We start from the raw sequence: 18,008 nt of genomic DNA on the forward strand, positions 1-18,008 counted from the left end.
TGAAATACTTTGCCTACAGGTTTTCTAGAAATGACCATATTTAAAGTGTCACCTAAATGATGTAATGAACTTTACACATGCTTTATTATTAATAAAAGAATGAACACCTATTGTGGTTCCTGAAGAGAGGGGTACCCAGGAAATGTTGGCATCTCACACCAAAATCACAGTCACATAGTCGCTACATATCAACACCATTAGTCACTCCTCCCAGAACTTTGCTACGCTGCCACAATCAATGGTCTACTAAAGTCTGAGCAAAAGAATGCTCGCCCAGTTTGCAGACAATGATCAAGACTCCAGCATTGTCTTAGATAAGCCACCAGTGCATTAATGTCTTATGCAGAAAATAATGTGTACATTATGTAGGGAGAACCGATAGAGGTACTCAGGGTACCCTCCACCACACACCATCAGGTGCTTGCGGAGTATGGATGTAGATGTAGATGTAAGTTACTCTCCAAATGAAGAGTCTCGTAAATCTGTCTGCATCCAGTGATACTTTAATATTCAGAGACAACTGCAAATAATCTGGATGTCCCTGTGGAAATGGATTGTGTGAAGTTCAGTAAATCTTTGTATCTATATTGTAATGTAGTGGACTAATATTTTATATGTAGAAGTTTCACTCAAACTCCTCCAGGAGCAAACCAAAGAACCTACCATTGTGCTGAAGAGTATTTTCATACGGTATAACACCTATAATTCACAAAAGTGGCCTGAGCACATCAGTGATGTTAGGGTAACTTGCCAGTTTCACGTCTTAATTCACTTCATGACCATTTGCACAACCAAGCACATGGCTAATATGGCTCCTGACACACCCACACGTGAGAAACATGTAACAGTTATTTTATTCAGTGCAAAAAAAGACCAAATCATAAACATATAATTTAATGCACTTAGACATATTTCTTCATATACAGCGTTAACAATGCTACATAAATTTGAATACAAAATTTATATTTGTCAATTTAATGAACTATAATGTACTGTGGACTATTATTGTCATAGGTCAAGCATTACTGCAAGAATATGAAAAAGTGCTGGTGGTTCCAAGAAAATAAATCTTTCTCTTCAACAGACAACCATTTCTGAATATGTCCGAATTCTAACATGAAAATGACAGAGTTAAAAACAAAATAAATAGCAACAACATTATAGCTTTCTTAGCTATATAATAATAATATCAGAACATGAGGAATGCTTGCAGACTTGCAGAATAATTTTTAATGTAACTTCACTCACAGCAGATGCTGCTCCCTTTGTAAGTACTTCTATTAGTGCCTAAAACTTCTACAACTTTTGCATTCTTTTTTCTTGCACATATAAATTTTCAAAGGACTCTCTTCAGAGTGTATACACTTTGTAAAGCTAGTTACACATTAACTGCATTGCATTTTCACACCAGAAGTATTACAAGAAATGCACCAAAGCCACGAAAACCGTGAACAGAAAAAAAGTTGGTGTGAATAAACTTTGCCAAACTGATCATGTGAATATGTTTCCATCTATTACAATACAGTTTCAAACACTAATATATATCACTTGAAACATTAAACAGAAAGTAATTTATTAACAACAGTTAGTTTACACAGTGCTTTCATACACAATGACAAACAACGAAAAGACAATTCAATTCCTCTTATAACAATAAGACATTAGTAGCATATCATTGGGAGCAGAAAGGGGAAGTGAACTGTCATAATTTGCCAATAATATAGATTTTTGTCAGTCAAAAGCTCAACACGCATAAAATTAAGACTCACTTTGTGTGTATTAACACATTATAGAATGTATCTGTGCATGACTAATGCAATAAATTACACAAACACAATATTTTTATCACTGTTTCTTATTTCTTACCATGGACCATTATACAATACTATGATGTACAAAAACTCTTTCCAAAAATATTTTTCGGTAAATGAACACTGTCACTTTCTGGTAAATTAAATATATTATCACAGCACTTACATTATCTTACATTAGATCAATTATGGCTAAGTGATGATGTTTCTCCATCAGTTTTGGGAACTTGTGCTTCCAGCTGAGACATCCTGTTCCTCAGGTCTGAGTTATCTTCCTTCAACGATCTATTTTCAGCTGTCAGTGTCTCCACAGTAGCCAAAGCTGCCTGCAGTTCGTTTTTTAATGCTTCAATTTCGGTGGATTCAGGGGACACAATTCTCATCTTGTTTTTTATGTAACTATACACAGTTAAGAAAACTAACTTTCATTGTGAGCCTAAACTTTATGAAACAAAATCCAATGTTCATTTGATATAATAAAACAGAATGCTGGATAAGAGTGAGCAATTAAAATATATTAATGTAGTAGTATTTTCGTGTGAGGTGTTTTGGTGCAATTTGCATTTCAAAGCACGAACTATGTGATTTTGTCCTCCTATGAAACTTTGTAATAATGTAAGTCACTTCTCACAATACACAACTGTCTGTTTACATGTCACAGAAAACACATTTTGATTCTGTAAATTATTTACAGTAATTTAGGTATCACAGCAAGTAGAACAATGGTACAGGCTCCCCATGAAGGGATGTTGTCAGTACACATTAGTGTTGGTCTTCACATTCAGAGATTTATTAAACATAAGTTCTAAGAAGTTGGAAACCAATACACAAAAGTTAATAGGGTACAATATAAAAAAACAAAATATAAAATGTAAATGGATACATAAAAAATCTACTCACCAAGCAACGGCAGGGGATTTGAAAACCTGAGAGCTTAAAGGTGGAAGACAGTGTAATATCCAAGACATAGATTACTACTAAAACATCATGCATGATTAATAAGAATGAAAAGCAGAGCACATTGTAATTAACAGAGGTGGGAAGAGCAACGGCGTAAAATAGACAGGTCAGAAAATGAAAGATGTAGAAAACTAAAATGGAGTGAAGAAAGGAGTACTTACTGTGAAGAAATGCTAAGACAGAAGGAATTAATATAAATTAAGGCCAGGTGGGTGGCAAAAACAGAGGACATGTCGTAGTGCTAGCTCCCACCTGTGGAGCTCTGAAAAACTGGTCTCTGTGGTGAAAAAGGCCCCGAAGCCATGATTGTCATATTGTACAGCATGCTATGCAACAGGATATTGCTTGGTTGGTTGGTTTAAAAGAGGGGGGGAAGGGACCAAACAGCTAGGTCATCAGTCCCTTGTTCTGAGTAAAACAATGCCACAAGGGTGAGAATAAAACAAGCAAGACTGACAACACAAAATGGAGAGAAAGGAAAAACCCCAAGAACAACGGAAGGGCAACAAACACTTAAATGGAAAAAAGGGGAGAAGAAAACCACAGAAGTGCAAGAAAAAGGTAGAAGAGATTAAAACAACAAAGCAGGTTACCATGGTAGGCCGACCGCGAGAATAAAAAAGGAGAAGCCAGCCACTCTGCAACACATTAAAACCTCCACCCTAAAAGCACCAGTAAGGAGGACACAGAGGGGCAAAAGACATGTGCTAAAATTTAGATCAAATGATAAAACCCACCCTCACGAATAAAACATAAAACTAAATCAGCATGTTCTGCAATCGTGTTTGCGTCGATAGATAACACGCCATTTATGTTAACACCAGGAACACCTGTTGGGGTCTGGTACCCAAAAACTCGTTTGATCTTTGCCCAGACTTGGGAAGGTGATGTATGGCACCCAATGGTCGACATAACTCTCCCAACACTACTGTTTCCACATTTAGATATGCTGGCCAACTCGGGCACAGAGCTGTTTAAAGGCTATGAGGTGCTCCAGGGAATGGTGCTGCTTATGCCGCTGTAGATCTCGCCGACGCTCCTTAATTGCCTCAGTGGCATCCGGCTACCACCAAGGGACTGCCTTTCGCCGGGGGCACCCTAAGGAATGAGGGATCGCGTTTTCTGCTGCAGAAACGATCATTGTAGTTACCTGCTCAACCACCACATCAATGTTACCTCATGGGGGAGATTCAACGGTGACAGCAGAGGTGAAAATTTCCCAGTCCACCTTGTTTAAAGCCCATCTGGGCAGACGTCTGTGGGCCTGACGCCAGGGCAGCAACAGGAAGATGGGGAAGTGGTCACTACCACACAGGTCGTCATGTGCTTTCCAGTGGATGGATGGGAGAAGGCCAAGACTGCAAACCGAGAGAGAGATCAATGGCCAAATATGTGCCATGTACCACACTGAAATGTGTGGCGGCCCCAGTATTTAAGAGGCAGAGGTCGAGTTGTGACAGTTAATTTTCGACATCTCTGCCTTGGCCAGTAAGAATTGTGCCACCCCACAAGGGGTTAGGAATGTTAAAATCTCCGAAAAGTAGGAAAGGTTTAGGGAGTTGATCAATCAGTGCAGCCAATGCGTTCAGGGGTACTGCACCATCTGGAGGAAGATATACATTGCAGACAGTTATTTCCTGCGACATCCTTATCCTGACAGCCACAGCTTCAAGAGGGGTTTGAGGGGGCACAGGTTCACTGCATACTGGGTTCAGGACATAGACACAAACTCCACCTGACGCTCTATTGTAGTTGCTACGGTTCCTGAAATATCCCTTATAGCCATGGACGGCAGGGGTCCGCATTGCCGGGAACCAGGTTTCCTGGAGGGCAATGCAGAAAGCAGGTGTAAAGCTTAACGGTTGCCATAGCTCAGCCAGGTGATGCAAAAAAAACCACAATTCCACTGGAGGATGACGTTATCATGAGTCTGGGAAGGCATGAAGCGCACAAGGAGGCAGGTTATGCCTCAGGGTCACCTGCTACTTCCTTTTGAGTATTTGTAGACATTTCTATGGTGGATGATGCATCAGTGAGATCCAGATCCACAGGTGATGCTAAGATCTCCACTGCATTCTCAGATGCAGAATTGATAGGGAGTGCTGGTGTTGGGGCCACCAGAGGGTCCTGTTTATTAGCAGACCACTTCTTAGTTTGCTTGCTCTCTCGCTTCTCTTAAGGGGTTTGCTGGGAAGATTTCACTGAAGCAGCTTCAGGCATGGAGGAAGACCGTGAAGCTCTTCATCCAGCAGCTTTTGACTCCTTTAGCCACTGGTGAGTGTCTGCCATGGCATTAGTGGAGACGGAAGAGAGGGCCCCAAAGGACCCCTTCCGCATGGGAGGAGCTGGAGGAGGCTGCTGCTTCTCTGGCAGGGGGGAGGGGACCAATGTCCCCTGTGTTTGGGGGGGGGGGGGGGGGGGCTTGCTCCCAAAGTAGGTGCTTTGGGAGCTTTTGGGGCGGGGGGGGGGGGGCTTGCTCCCAAAGTAGGTGCTTTGGGAGCAACGGAGGAAGATTTGCCCTCTACCATCAAGGGGGCAGATGTATTCTGGTGGCCCGGAGTACCTACCGTTTGTGGCACAGAGTGAGGAGCCACTGGCACTTGGGACGGTGATGGTGACGTAGCTGCAGCATGTCGACATCAACCAAATGGGGTGTAATTTTTCGAATTTACGTTTAGCCTCTGTGTAAGTCATGCTGTCCAGGGTCTTGTACTCCATAATTTTCCACTCATTTTGGAGTACTGGGCAGTCTGGCGAGCAGGGGGAGTGGTGCTCTCCACAGTTGACGCAAATGGGAGGTGGCACACATGGAGTATCTGAGTGCAGTGGACGTCCGCAGTCTCAACATGTGGCACTGGAAGTGCAACGGGAAGACATGTCCAAACTTCCAGCACTTAAAATACCGCATAGGGGGAGGGACGTATGGTTTAACGTCACACTGGTAAACCATCACCTTCACCTTTTCAGGCAATGAATCACCCTCAAAGGCCAAGATGAAGGCACTGGTAGCAACCCTGTTGTCTTTGGGTCCCCTGTAAACGCACCGGATAAAATGAACACCCCACTGTTCTAAATTGGTGCGGAGCTCGTCGTAAGACTGCAAGAGGAGGACACAATGGAAAATAATCCCCTGGACCATGTTGAGGCTTTTATGGGGAGTGACGGGAACAGGAAGATCACCCAGCTTGTCACAGGCAAGTAACGCTCGAGATTGGGCTGGGGATGCTGTCTGAATCAAGACTGCGCTGTTTCGCATCTTGGACAGTGCTGTCACTTCTCTAAACTTGTCCTCAAGGCGTGCAATGAAAAATTGAGCTTCTTCGGTAGAAAAGAGTCCCCATTGGTTCTGCTAAAGACTAAAAACCGAGGCGAATAGGGTTCTCTCCATTCTGTAGCTCTACGTTCCTCCCAAGGTGTAGTGAGGGAGGGAAATGATTTAGGGTCATACCTGCTGGCATTGTATTCTATCTTGCCTTTCTTAGAGACTGCTAGTGCCATACGGTCACCAGCAAGAGATGACTTAGTCTGCTTCATTGCGGGTCATCCACCCTGATGCCACCCACTCCGATCAGGGGCTCTCACCATGGGCGCCACCCAGCCACAGCAAACGCCAATTTGCATGATGGCCGTTGCCAGGAGTCCTGATGCCCCAGGAAGACAGGCATCTACTCCTTGGCATACATGGGGAGTTTACAGCTCAGACATTAGCAGTGTGATCCCTGTGTTGTCAAGGGGCTACCACTAAATGGGTACATGACGGCTCCACCACAACGGACTGGCTACCGTACTGGATATTGTGTGCAGAGGAATCCAGTATTCTCACGGGGGCGAAAGAGGACAGGAGACAACGGAAGATGACATACCCCTGAAAGTGTCCTCGCCCAAATACATGAATTGCAGGTGGAGAAGCAAAGCCATGACAGGAGATCAAATCTAAGGGCACTCGAGCATCACGTAAGGCATCCTTCCCCATGTGGCCCGCACTTTTGTAGAATTTTGAAGGTGGCAGGTCAAACCATAGAATGGGACCTGAACTCATAGGGCTGAAAAGTGAGAGACTCCTTTTAGTTGCCTCTTACGACAGGCAGGAATAACTCGTGCCTATTCTAACCCCCAGACCCGCAGGGGGGACAGGATATTGTGTGTTGCTGGTATACGCCTTCTGCCTATTACCATTCATCCTGACTGATAACTTCATGGTAGTCACGTCGATGTAAAAGGCCGAACAGTGTTTACATAACAGCTGGCATACGACGTGTCATTTCACAGGTTGTTCTCCCTTTGACAGCATATGTTTTGTCAGTTACAGGGGTGGAATAGGTGGTGATACGGGGATGTCTAGGGAAAGTCTTGCAGCGGGGACCGTCACGAGTAGGAGCCATAGGGCTGGAGAATTGGTGCATCTACCTCTACATTGCTGCCCTGCAAATCACACTTAAGTACCTGGCAGAGCGTTCATCGAACCACCTTGACAATTCTCTATTATTCCAACCTCGTATAGCACGCAGAAGGTACAAAGACCTATATCTTTCTGTACGAGCTCTGATTTCCCTTATTTTATTATGGTGATCATTTCTCCCTATGTAGGTTAGCATCAACAAAGTATTTCCACATTCTGTGGAGAAAGTTGGTGATTGGAATTTCATGAGATGACCCTACAGCAACGAAAAATGCCTTTGTTTTAATGACACCCATCCCAAATCCTGTATCATTTCAGTGACACTCTCTCTCCTATTTCGCGATAATACACAACATGCTGCCCTTCTTTGAACTTTTTTGATGTACTCCATCAGTCCTATCTGGTAAGGATACCACACAGCACAGCAGTATTCTAAAAGAGGACAGACAAGCATATTGTAGGCAGTCTCCTTAGTAGACTTGTTACATTTTCTACATGTCCTCCCAATAAAATGCAGTCTTTGGTTAACCTTCCCTACAACATTTTCTGTGTGTTCCTTCCAATTTAAGTTGTTTGTAATTTTAATTCCTAGATATTTAGTTGAATTTATGGTGTTTAAATTTGACTGATTTATTGTGTAACCACAGTTTAATGGATTCCTTGTAACACTCATGTGGATGACCTCCCACTTTTCATTGTTTAGGGTCAATTGCCAATTTTTGCACTATACAAATATCTTTTCTAAAATGTTTTGCAATTTGTTTTGATCGTCTTATGACTTTATTAGTCGATAAACGACAGCGGCACCTGCAAACAACCTAAGATGGCTGCTCAGATTTTCTCCCAAATCGTTTTTATAGACAAGGAACAGCAAAGGGCCTATAACATTACCTTGGGGAACGCCAGAAATAACTTCTGTTTTACTCGATGACTCTCCATCAATTACTATGAACTGTGACCTCTCTGACAGGAAACAGAAATACAGAATCAATCTGAAATCCCTTGTCAATAGCACTCAGCACTTCATGCGAATAAAGAGCTAGTTGTGTTTCACAAGAATGATGTTTTCTAAATCCATGTTGACTGTGTGTCAATAGACTGTTTTCTTTGAGGTAATTCATAATGTTCAAACACAATATATGTCCCAAAAGCCTGCTGTCTATCGACGTTAATGATATGGGCCTTACCACCACCATCTTTCTTGAACCTTGGTGTGACCTTTGCAACTTTCCAGTCTTTGGGTATGGATCTTCCTTCGAGTGAACAGCTGTATATGATTGTTAAGTAGAGAGCAATTGCATCAGCATACTCTGAAAGGAACCTAATTGGTATACAGTCTGGACAAGAAGACTTGCTTTTATTAAGAGATTTAAGTTGCTTCACTACTCCAAGTATATCTATTTCTATTTCTATGTTACTCATATTGGCAGCTCTTCTTCATTCAAATTCTGGAATATTTACTTCGTCTTCTTTTGTGAAGGCTGTGATTAGTAACTCTGCTTTGGCAGCACTTTCTTCAATAGTATCTCCATTCTTATCGTGCAGAGAAGGCATTCATTGTGTCTTGCCGCTAGCATACTTCACACATGACCAGAATCTCTGGATTTTCTGCTAGGTTTCGAGACAAAGTTTCATTGTGGAAACTATTATAAGCATCTCCCACTGAAGTCCACGCTAAATTTCAAGCTTCTGTAAAGGATCGGCAATCTTTAAGATTTTGCATTTGTTTAAATTTGGCATGCTTTTTTTCATTGTTTCTGGAACAGTGTGCTGACCCGTTTTGTGTATCAAGGAGGATCTGCTCTGTCATTTGTTAATTTATTTGGTATAAATCTCTCAATTTCTGCTGATACTATTTCTTTGAATTCAAGCCACCTCTGGTCTACACATATATTGTTAATTTGGAAGGAGTGGCAATTGTCTCTCAGGAAGACGTCAAGTGAATTTTTATCTGCTTTTTTTTGAATAGGCATATTTTTCATTTATCTTTGGAGGATTTGGGGTTACAATATTCAATCTTGCTATGACAACCTGTGTTCACTAATCACTGTAACCGTTTCGATGCTCATTATTAACTCAGGATTATTTGTTGCCGAGAGGTCAAGTGTGTTTTCACAACAGTTTATTATTCGCGTGGGCTCATGAACCAATTGCTCGAAATAATTTTCAGAGAATGCATTTAGCACAATTTTGGATGATGTTTTATGAGTACCTCTAGAATTAAAAAAGTATTTTCGCCAATATATCAAGGGTAAATTAAAGTCACCACCAACTATAATGGTATGAGTCGGGTATGGGTTTGAAATCAATTATAGTTGGTGGTGACTGTAACTTACCTTCAATGTGTTGGTGAAAATACACTGTTTAATTCCAGAGGTATGCATAAAACATCATCCAATATTGTGCTAAACACATTTTCCGAAAATTATTTCGAGCAGTTAGTTCGTGAGCCCATGCGAATAGTAAATGGTTGTAAAAACACACTTGACCTCTTAGAAACAAATAATCCTGAGTTAGTACTGAGCAGAAGGAGCATAGGGCCTGACCAGGATATTGCAGATATTGGAAGGGCAACAAGAAGATATTCTAGGTGTGATGGGAATAATCTGACAGAATGGATCTCACTCCAGGGCATGGTTTTAGGAAGTCATGGCCTTGTCGACACAGTTGTTGGGATAATTATGCCCAGTGAAGGCTGAGGTGAGAGTGGTGGTGTATTGCTGTAAAGATTCTGTATCTGAACAAACAGGTTTGCCTCGAATGCCAAGGCTGTATGGGAGGAAACGTTTGACATGGAAAGGATGGCAACTGTCAAAATGTAGGTATTGTTATTTGCTAGTAGGTTTAATGTGGATGGAAGTATATAGCTGGCCTTTGGTGAGGATGAGGTCAACATCAAGAAGAATAACATGGGTTTGGAATAGGACCATGTGAAATTTAATTGGGAGAAGGTATTAAGAGATTCCAGGAATTTTAATAGGTCAGCCTCGTCATGAGTCCATATGGCAAAAATGTCATCGATGTATCTAAACCAAACCAGGGGCAGAAGGCTTATGAATCCCATGAAAGCCCCCTCCAAGCCACCCATGAAAAGGTTGGCACAGGAAAGAGCCATCTGGGTTCCCATGGCCGTAATCCTGATCTATTTGTGTATCTGCCTCTCAAAGGTGAACTGTAAAATTTATTAAGGTGACTAGGAAGGCTGTCATAGTTGTGGAATCAAGTGGGCAATGACTGAGGAAATGTTCAGTAGCAGACAGACCATGTGCATGGTGAATGTTGCTATAGAGGGAGCTGGCTTCAATGGTGACAATAAAGGTGTGTGGTGGGAGTGGGACAGGCACACATTTCAGTCAATCTAGGAAATGGTTGGTATCATTAATATAGGAGGGAAGCCTTTGTATTATGGGTTTCAGGTATTGATTAACTAACACAGACATACATTCAGTGGGTGCTTTGAAGCCAGCAACTATAGGATGGCCAGGGTGATTGGGTTTCTGGCTCTTAGGAAGAAGGTAAAAGGTGGAGGTGTGTGGTTTGGTTGGGTTAAGAAGTTCTATGGCTTGAGGTGTCAATCCTTGTGATGGGCCTGAGGTTTGGAGGGACTGCAGGTCAGTTTGAATCAGAAGGATAGGATACTGATGGCAGTTGCCGTATGTAGAGGTGTCAGACAGCTGGTGTAGGCCTTCAATACATACTCATATCGGTGAAGTGCCACAGTGGTCCACCCTATAGTTGCTGGCTTCAAAGCACCCACTGAATGTATATCCAGTCCTGGTACTGCTGATCCCGCCAAAAAACGACTTCGGAGCACACCACCCATCACCCAGTATCATCCTTGTCTTGAATGTATTAATCAGCAACTTCGACAAAGGCACGACTTCCTAAAATCATACCCTGACACGAGATCCATTCTGTCTGAGATTTTTCCCACCACACCTAGACTATCTTTTTGTTGCCCTTCCAATATCCGCAATAACCTTAAAAAACCCTATGCTGCTCCTGCACCCATCTCCCTTCCCTATGACTCCTACCCATGAGCATCTCTACTGCAAGACTTGTCCTACGCATCCTCCTACCACCATCTATAACAACCCTGTAACTGGCAAAACATTTAATATCAAAGGGAGAACCATCTGTGAAATGACATGTCATATACCAACTGTTATGTAAACACTGTTCAGCCTTTTACACCGGCGTAACCCAGTTGTCACTCAGGATAAATGGGCATAGGCAGAGGGTGTATAAGAGCACAACACACAATACTCTGTTGCAGAGCATTCTGTACAACATGAAGTCATGACCTCGGTTCCTGATTCACCACACGTGCCATCTGGATTCATCCCCCATGCACCAGTTTCTCAAAACTCTGCAGGTGGGAACTAGCCCTACAACACGTCCTCTGTTCTTGCCACCCACCTGGCCTTAATTTACATTAATTCCTTCCGTCTCACCAGTTTTTTCACAGTAACTACTCCTTTCTTCACACTATTTTAGTTTTCTACCTCTTTCATTTTCTGATCTTTCCAACTCTGGCCGTCCCCGCTACCAAATCTGTTACATATTATGCATCTTGCTTCTCACTCTTATTAATCATGCACGATGTTTCAGTACTAATTTCTGTCTTGCATATTACCCTGTCTTCCACCTTTAAGCTCTCAGGTTTTCAGATCTCATCAGGTGCAGTCCCCAACAATCAGCCTTTCCTTCTCATCCTGACTGGTAAGTTTCCCCTGACCCAGGTTCTCGATAACTTTTCTGAACTGTACCCCTTCCCCTAAACCTCTCCAGTCCTGTTCCTTCACCCCTCTCTCTCTCTCTCTCTCTCTCTCTCTCTCTCTCTCTCTCTCTCTCTCTCTCTGTGTGTGTGTGTGTGTGTGTGTGTGTGTGTGTGTGTGTGTGTGTGCGTGCGTGCGCGTTTCTCCTGCCGCAGCTTGGTGAGTAGATTTTGAAGTATCCATTTACATTTTATTGTCAATAACTTCTTATTTTCACTGTTAAAAGACAAAATATGATTTCTGATTTTCAAACAGCTGGTGGTAATAAACTAGGCTCAACATATCAGTTTGACTAAGATCACAGTACAAATTGGATACTAATATCTACAGACTAGCTTCCTATTACACACACACACACACACACACACACACACACACACACACACACAAAATGCCTCAAAATAACCTAACCATTGCCATTTTAACACTGAGTACTACATTTTATTGATGTGCTATTGCTTGATAAGGGGACAAACATTTTCAGTGTGTGATTTTATAGTAAAGTTTTAAACACGGCTGCTTATTTCAGTGACCGTCTATAAATGAAAATTGAAACAAATGAGCCCTCGGTCACAATCTTTAGTCTTATTAAACAGGTTTCAATACTTCTAAGAGTGCCTTCATCAGAATTTAAACGTTTAATGTGGCATATAAAATAATTACAAATTTATGGGAAAAGAAATTTTTTTATATAAAAGTGTAAGTACTGACTAACAGTATAAGGCAGAGACAGTACTTACATGTTACGTATAAAACAAACAACAGGCCAAAAGGTCTTTAGTCACAAAATATTTTTCAAAAGAATGCATTAAGGCGAGCCACTATGGGCTGCTCATACCTATACAGCCCATAGTGGCTCACCTTCATGCATTCTTCCCCATATCTCTCTCTCTCTCTCTCTCTCTCTCTCTCTCTCTCTCTCTCTCACACACACACACACACACACACACACACACACACACACACACACCACAGAGAGAGATATATATATCACCACTGCAAGTCAAGGAAATATAACTATGAAAATCTAATAAGAGAAATAACTGAAATCAATTCGTACAAGCATTGCAAGGTTTCTTCAAATGGTTGCATAATTCAATAAATGAAACAGAAACACGTGACAATCATGAAACTATTGAAATTCCATAAATAATGCCACAAGAGATGTTTAAAAGTCATTCGAGGTAATGCAGAAAGGGAATAAGCTGGGTGATGGTGCTTTAATAGAAATTATTAAAGCTGGAGGCAAATTAACATGAAAGACTCATGGCAATTAGTTTACCAAATGTTTGTGAAATAAGACAATTACTCCACTGGGAAACAATGCTGTAATAATCAGTCTTCTTCACAAGAAAGGAGTCAGACAGAATACAAAAACTACAAAACTATCAGCCCCCTATTCAGAACAAATTCATTAAAATTATCACCAACTGCTTACATTGAAACGTTACATTTTAATCAAGCAAACGAACAAGCAGGCTTTACAAGTAGATATAACACAATTGAGCTACTTATGAATAAAATTATATAACAGAGCAATTGGTATTAATGACCACTCTGCCTAGACTTCTTATATGTTAAGAAAACTTTGGAGTCAACTCGACACAGTCTGTTTCAACAGCTCTTGGTAGTTGAGGCACTGATTCAACTTGTGTTAGTATACTGAAATACATTGGCTCCAACAAAAAGGCTGCACAAACTTAACATTTAAAGCCTAGCAGCAATTTCAAAACTATCACTGTGGTGCTCCATCTTCTGCAACAATGTAAGTGAAGTGTCAACTAGATCTGCTAAACAGTTTTGTATACACAACTTTTTAAAGTCAAACTCATCCAAAGCTGGCACAGGTTTGTAAAGAATCTGCTCCATTTCCAGCAGTTATGAAATATGTTGTACAATTCTGGTATGCCGTGCTTTTTAGGGTCACTCACAGATGAAAACTCCAGCAATGTACACCATATGGTACTGGGTGATCAGCGATTACAGGTGTATGAAATTCTTGATGCAGTCTTATCAAAATGAAGATGATGATACAGGTTACGCAAAGAATTAACTGCAAGAAACCTTACACAGTGAAAGTTTAATTACCTTGCAGTAGGTAACACAAATACACAAAGTTGAATATGATTAGGCAAGGATGGGGTAGGAAGTAGCCACGGCCTTTTCAATGGAACCATCCCAGCATTCATCTTAGCAACTTGGGGAAAACATGGAAAACCCAAGTGAGAATGTCCACACAGGGATTTGAACCCTACTACTCTTGAATACAAGTCTAGAGCCTTCATATTTATCATATATTGCCTACAACACCCATTCAGACCTTCACCTATACAAAAGCTAAGGTGCAAGGTTAATTCTAGGAATGTAACTGAAAACTTTAAGTTACAAGTAATGCTGGTTGCTTCATTTTTTAGAGTCTTTGGAAGGAGCCTAGTATGATCTAAGAACACGGTCACATCATATGGAACAAGTCACTAGGCAGAACACTGAGTTCCCTATTTTGTTAGTATTTCACAAGAACACAACTTAATGTTGTACAGTCAAATTATTGATTATAAATCAATCTGTCATTACCTGCACATGCTTTTTTTGCAGCGCAGTACCTTTAAGGTTTTTCAACAGAGGTGTCACAGACAGTAGCTACATATCACTCACATCCAAAGAGGATTTCATATTTATTAGTAAGGAGGAGGGGCGCAGTACCTTGGATTCTTCCCTTGTTCAAAGTAAATTTGCGGCAGCTTCTAGTAGATAGAGAATAGCCAAAGAAGCTTTTAACCCTGTAAGTGCCAAATGTTTTGTCCAGCATAACAATGACATTCGTGTCTGTAGGTATTCTTTGGGAATAGCAATTTATTAGAATATGTACTTTTATCATAAGTATCGGGGTGGTAAGTATTAGTACCAATGAATCAGGAGCATAACAATTATATATGGTAATTCCAGCTGTTATCTATTTACCAGGGTTTGTTACAGGGTTAAGTGTCCACGAACTGCATTCAACTCGTACAAAATCAAGCACAGCACAAGCAACTGTTACATTCTTATTATACTTTAAGGACCAAAGTTATACTGAATAAAGAGAACATATAGATACACTGGCAGTCAAAATCTACAGAAAGCTACGACACAATCAGTAGAAAAGTAGTAAATTTACGACACCAGATTTTTTATTTTATCATTATTTTTTTTTTTTTTTTAATAAATGTCACAGTAATAATGCGGAAAGATAGAGCAGTTCACGTTTTGGAGCTAAATGTCCAAGACTATACGGTTTGAACACATGTGTAAACAGACTGCAGTTTAATGCTCTAAAAAGCTGGTAACTGCAACCCCTCCAGTAGACAATCGGGTCGTCCCAGTCTCCTTACTATCAACGAAGAGGATACAGAAAAATCTATGATAGTCTTACTGATACTACCTACCTTGCACTGGATTGTTGGATATGAAGATCTACAAACACAGCGTGTTTAAAACTCTATCGCTAAAACCCAGTAAACAAAGATTAATTATTTCGTAGAAAAGGATACTCCAAAGGTTGGGCTGGACGTTCCTTTTCTTCGTAAAGTGATACGAGTATTCTCGTGAAAGTTTCCATGACACCGCCTTTCTCCAAATATTTTCGGAATTCTTCGCAATGTGTTTCCACTGACTACAAACAAAAACAATACAGATAAACAACATGTCAATTCAGAAACAATATTTGACAGTTAACGTAAAGCGGCCAAGTACGAGTTTGCTGATGAACGCAAACATGTCACGTTGTGCTCCGAAGTTAGCATGCACAGCTAACCGTGTACTAATGCAACTGCTAAAAATATCACTAATTACAAATTCCTGCATGCATTATTACTTTTCTTTTTCCACAGAGGAACTACGCAGGAATCAGGAATAAAGGAGCACTTGACATAATGAATCTCAAGTACTTGCAAATTATCGCCGCTGTTTTCTCAAGCACACACTTCATTTTATGGAATCATATTCTGTAACTTGCCATTTTTTGTCTGTTTTATAAAAGGTTTACACTACGTTTATCCTCCAATGAAATACCTAAACCCAATTTCTCAATTTACTTTCCCAGCTTAAAAACCAAATACAGCCAACGATAAATAAAGGTGGTCACGGATATTACACTCTGCATGTAGAATCTGTACGTTTTGTTTAATTTTAATTATTCTTTTTTTAGCAATTGAAATCTTACATCCGTGGATCATATCTCAGTAATTACTTGATTTTATTTGTTAAACAGGAACTCTATCACATACACATGTGTGATTGTAATTTCGATGTACAATATTCATTTCAGGCCGACTCTCACTGGACGGTTGCGGAGCAGCATGAACATCACCATCAATAGTCAAATGTTGTTCACATTTAAGGTCAATACAACGTCACTTCACTCAACTCAGTAATTTTAATATTATTACTAGTTTATTGCTAGATCTGCGTCATTTACGTCATGGCTGAATAGATTGCTTCAAAATTACATACATATATGTTATTTACACACACACTCATATATATATATATATATATATATATATATATAAGAGAAATATTCAGTATATTTGCTAATACGAGAATAAAGATTAACAGTATTATTTTGTCCATTCACTTTGCTCACTATTGAAGAATTCTCAAATGGAATATAATGGGTGCTCTTTCAGGTCCTTTGCAATTTTCCTTTTGAATGGTCCTGGTGGCTTCTCGGGACAATGAGCTGAACATTTTTAAAGCAACCATTGCAAAACTATCTTGTGTTCCAGACAGTCGACAGCTTGCTATATCGTGTTCCTCTTGTTGCAGGTGTCATTATAGTAAAAGTGAGATGATACAAAAAACTTGAATATAGTATCAGAATAAAGGAACCAGCAATGACAAAGTTTATTAATACCCACATCAACCTTCATAACGGATTTTCTCCATAAAGTTTGCATGGAAAACTGCTGAAAATGAAACAAGAGATAGAGAGCGTCTTCCAAACATTTCAAAGTGTAGGTAGGGAAAATATGTACATAGAAACTCGTCAAATAAATCAGTACATAGGGCCTGTTCCCTTATCCACTGCCTCTTTGTTCTAGATACCAAATTACTTTTACAACAACTGTATTTTTATCTGTACAATACAAACTGCTTCATAACTTTGTCTTATTACATATACACAGCATAGGTTTCTTTTTGTCTGTCCATTTATTTTCAGGCGTAAATTATTTTTCGCTTTCAGATATCTGGCCTCTCTTTTGGAAGAACACGTACTGCAAAATATCCAAGTCGTCATGGGAGATTTGCAGTGTAACACGGAAACATGAAATTCAGCCCAAGAAGAAACAAAAACACAAAATTAACTGCTATTATATGAGATAGCGCGGAGAAAATAGGATAAGTGTTAGCAGATGACGACCCCCTCCACCGCTCCCACCTCTTCCCACCTTTGCAAACCAATCACCATCCCCACAGATACCAACGTCAAACCATTCCTGATTTATTTCCGAGTTACCTCGACCTTGACATCCTGTGCAATGAGCGGCCTGTTTCAATGTTCTCATTTGAAATTGCGGAACGTTTTGAATCTCTGCTCCACCCTGTTGCATTCTGTCAAGTGTGAATCAACCTGACACAAGTACACATCAAAATTGAGATATATACTCTGTAAAACACTGTGAACTCTACTTACCATTATATCGTTAATTAGCACTTACCATTCCATTCCTGTAGCATGTGCAAGAAAAACGAGTGCTTAAATCCCTGTGTGTGCATAGTAATTAGTTTAATCTTGACTTAGCAGTAGGCTACTTACAGGAGCGATGCGTAGTGGGTTATAAAATATTTCTGGGTTTCTCACTTAATATTGCTTCTTGAAACTTTTTGCATGGACTTTTGAGAGATAGTTGTAAAAATTTCTTCAAGCGTCTGCCTGTTTATGTTTTTCAGCATCTCTGTGACGATAAGCCATAGGTCGAGCAAATCTGTGAACATAGGTGGTGTTCTTTTTTTGTATACCTTCAATGACCACTGATATTGTGTGGACACTATATCATGGCAGTTTTAGGTGGGGAGCGT

At 40.4% G+C, this 18,008-nt stretch overlaps 1 protein-coding gene across 3 annotated transcripts; it reads right to left on the reverse strand.

Moving 5' to 3' along the window:
* Positions 1–878: 878 nt before the first annotated feature.
* On the reverse strand, positions 879–16,076 carry LOC124555236 (c-Myc-binding protein-like). Of its 3 annotated transcripts, none has more exons than XM_047129096.1 (3): positions 15,943–16,076; positions 15,479–15,600; positions 879–2,210 (listed from the first exon to the last, which is right to left on the reverse strand). In XM_047129096.1, the coding sequence occupies exons 1-3, from the start codon at positions 15,943–15,945 to the stop codon at positions 1,994–1,996; spliced, it is 342 nt and encodes a 113-aa protein (XP_046985052.1). In that variant the 5' UTR covers positions 15,946–16,076; the 3' UTR covers positions 879–1,993. The 3 variants fall into 3 exon arrangements, with proteins under 3 accessions (XP_046985052.1, XP_046985054.1, XP_046985053.1); XM_047129098.1 differs by having other exon boundaries at positions 15,875–15,997; XM_047129097.1 differs by lacking the exon at positions 15,943–16,076 and adding an exon at positions 15,802–15,923.
* Between the last annotated feature and the right edge of the window lie 1,932 nt (positions 16,077–18,008).

This window comes from Schistocerca americana, chromosome X, assembly GCF_021461395.2.
Source record: "Schistocerca americana isolate TAMUIC-IGC-003095 chromosome X, iqSchAmer2.1, whole genome shotgun sequence".
In the NCBI taxonomy this organism is placed as follows: Eukaryota; Metazoa; Arthropoda; class Insecta; order Orthoptera; family Acrididae; genus Schistocerca; species Schistocerca americana.